This window comes from Sinocyclocheilus grahami, unplaced genomic scaffold, assembly GCF_001515645.1.
Source record: "Sinocyclocheilus grahami isolate Dianchi unplaced genomic scaffold, SAMN03320097.WGS_v1.1 scaffold307.1, whole genome shotgun sequence".
Lineage (NCBI taxonomy): Eukaryota > Metazoa > Chordata > Actinopteri > Cypriniformes > Cyprinidae > Sinocyclocheilus > Sinocyclocheilus grahami.
Genome location: NW_015505486.1, coordinates 662230 through 665357, shown reverse-complemented (window position 1 = coordinate 665357; position 3128 = coordinate 662230). Strand labels below are relative to the sequence as shown.

Sequence of the window (3128 nt, the reverse complement as noted above, 5' to 3'; positions counted from 1 at the left end):
AATTGAGAGATATAAACTCACAATTGTGAGTTTTAGATTTCCCCTCGCAATTGCAAATATCTCTCACAATTCTGCCCTTTTCTCACAATTGCAAGTTTACATCGTGCAGTTCGAAACTTAAAATTGTTCTTAATATAAACTCACAATTGTGAGTTATAAAGTACAATTCTGAGGAAAACAATTTAGCTCAATTCTGACATTGCGCGTTTACATCTCATAACGTTTAAAATACTTCAATTCTGAGAAAAAGTCAGAACTGCGAGATGAAAACAGGTCAGAATTGTGAGAAATAATGTTGCAGTTTTTTTATTCCGTGTCGGAAACAAGCTTCCATAGGTTTCACAGGTCAAAACATCAGTGGCATCAGGCAGAAAAACAGTATGAAAATAGTTAATAGTGAACTTTGGCAGAAGATTTGTGGCGAACGCAAAGCAATGCGCAAATATAAAAACATGAGTCGTTCAGTCCAGTTCCAGATAAATAATCAAAATACGCGACGAGAAACATCCATGTAAACGAACCAGTTTTGTTCAGGCAGTGCACTTGTCAGCATGAAACTTCATGGACTGAGTGGGTTTTCTCCGTAGCTGCAAGTAACTTCGTAAAAAACATATTTGATAAACTTTCAGTCCTTTTATGTAAACAGTATGCTTTTTAAATTCGAAGACGTAACAATGTACACAAGACTTCAGAAACAGTGACAGTTCCAGTGATTTTAACACATTTGAGGCATTAATCCCGTTGCTTGTCAACAGCAACAGTCGGGCGAAGGCGCTCCCGCCATCGGGAGCCGAAGTCAAATGCATTATGGGAAGGAAAAAACATGACCTTTGTTCTTCTAATCGTATTTAAAGCTCAGAAATTGACATTTCAGCCGTTTTATCTCACTCTCGCTGCTCTGAGATAAGGACCATCAGCACCCGTGAACCAAAGTGATCCTGGCGGGCGGCCAGGAAGTGATGCGTTAAGGGACGACAGCTTCCTGTCAATCAATCAGAGGCTAAGAAAGGCCACGTTGGCTGCGCCCTCGTCATGCTCTGCCTCTCCTCCGCTGTGCGCCGCCGTGTTTTTCCTCTTCACCTGTCGGAGAGTCCTTTGCGCGGGCGGCAGCAGGAGACAGAAACCGGCGGGATTTTGGGGAGAGACCAGAGAGGAAGAGACGGGCGGACTGGGAATGCTTTGGATGGACGAGTAGCCCGAGCTGAGGTGGTCTGTGCAAAAGGTGCTCGAGGAAGAAGAGGAGGAGGAGGAGGATAGGTGGCGTGTCCAGGGTCTGCCGCTCCCACCCGTCGCCGCCTCGGTGGGCTCTTCACAAAGGCTGTCGTCATTGCTGGAGAGCACGCAACAATGCGTCTGTTTGTCCGCGCACTCGACCGCCGGCTCCATCTGCACCTCCATAGCCGATACTGTGGCAGAAAGAGATTCGGTTACTCATCAAACGGCCTTTTCAAACTTTAATGAGTGGGACTGGAGAGGTGCTTGGACAATTCAAATGTCATGAAACTTAAAAGAAATAGCCATGAAAATTTACATAATTTATTTTTGCTCCCATTTTAGTATTTTCTTTTCGCACATCATGCACAAAGCCTGAGCTTCAACAAGATTCTGTAATATTTTACAAAACGGCATAAGTTACCCATACAAGCGGCGTGCTTTATTTCAAGTCTTCTGGAGCTAAGCTTTGTGTGAGGAACAGTCATTTGATTATAATGATCACATTTTTAAACACTTTCTTGAAGGTGAGTGTTTTCATAATTTAATTAAAATTATTTTAAATGTTTAAAATATAACAAATTGAATGAGAATATTAAATTAGTAATACATCGTGTAAACAATTTAACAAATAAAATAATCACATTTTAATTTGTAAAAAATATTTTTCAATGAATGAAACATTAACAATGTTATTATTAAATTAATTAAATAATAACTTTAATTTATTTAATTTTAATTAAAAAGTAATTTGTTTTGCAGTTAATTTAACAATGAATGAAACAATTATGAATGTTTTTATTAATGAATACAACTGTTTTAATAAATAATTTGTCGTCAACTTAATTCTTTTTAAACATTTCAATAATTCAAACTTTTTAAATATTTCTAATAGGGGTGTCCCCGACTAAGGATTTTCATAGTCGAATTGGAATTTTCGAATCTTGCTGATAGTCGAATCATATGTTTGGGGCAAAATACATTAACAAGAGTCAAGTCAGACATTCGACAGCCATAATTACTGACGTTAACACACAGGGAAAATGCGAAACTGACGCCTCGCAGATACAAACGGTAAACATGTTTTATGTTTTGATTAAAAGATTGTTAACATTAAACATCAGCGAAACCCTAAGAATTCACAACATTTTTTTACAATAGTGCTCTCATTAGGGATGCAACGATTATAGATTTTGTTGGTACGGTTATCGTCTGAGGAATAATCACGGTTTTACGATTATGGCGATTTATGCATTTCACAACATTACTAATGTATAAAATCACATGAACACTCTTTAGATATTAAAGCGGTTTTTTTGTTGTTGCTGGCTTTTGAAACAGAAATAACACAGTAACCAACAATACAGCACAAAATAATAATAAATAAAAGACAAAGAAAAGTCCATCTCTCCCACTGGAATTTATGACATTCATGTTAGTATTTCTCTTTTGAAAATAACAAATGGAAATAGATCACAAAAGTATTTAATGTTTTCAGTTCGTACATTCTTTACATTTCTTTTGGACCTGGGGTAGAGAATTTGGAAACATGGTGAAAAAAAAAATCTTATGAATAATACTACAACAGGGATAGTAAATAACAAAGTTAATGAAGTATTATATATAAATATATATTAACTTTATCCCACAGGGGAAACTGTTATTAATGATGGAAATAAACTGAAATATTATTGTAATCAACTGTCATCCATACATATTAATTTAAAAATCTTTATAATAATTCATATGATTTTTCATGTGGCCTGAGAAAATCTATTATCTATTATTTTGGTTTGTGAGATCGGAGATCGCGCTGCACACGTGTACAAACATTCAGGAGGACACAAACTTCTTGAGAACGCTGCCCTGTGACTTTTATTAATAAAATAGATTAATAGCCTACTGGAGAGACGCAC

General features: G+C 36.6%; 1 protein-coding gene across 1 annotated transcript in view; it reads right to left on the bottom strand.

Annotated features, from left to right (window-relative positions):
- Nucleotides 1-215: 215 nt before the first annotated feature.
- Nucleotides 216-3128, bottom strand: part of LOC107601544 (cyclin-F-like) — a 26974-nt gene continuing 24061 nt past the window's right edge. Inside the window, exon 12 of the mRNA XM_016293780.1 lies at nucleotides 216-1406. Coding sequence (XP_016149266.1) covers nucleotides 994-1406 — 413 coding nt within the window. The 3' untranslated portion in view covers nucleotides 216-993. The remainder of the gene's footprint in view (nucleotides 1407-3128) is intronic.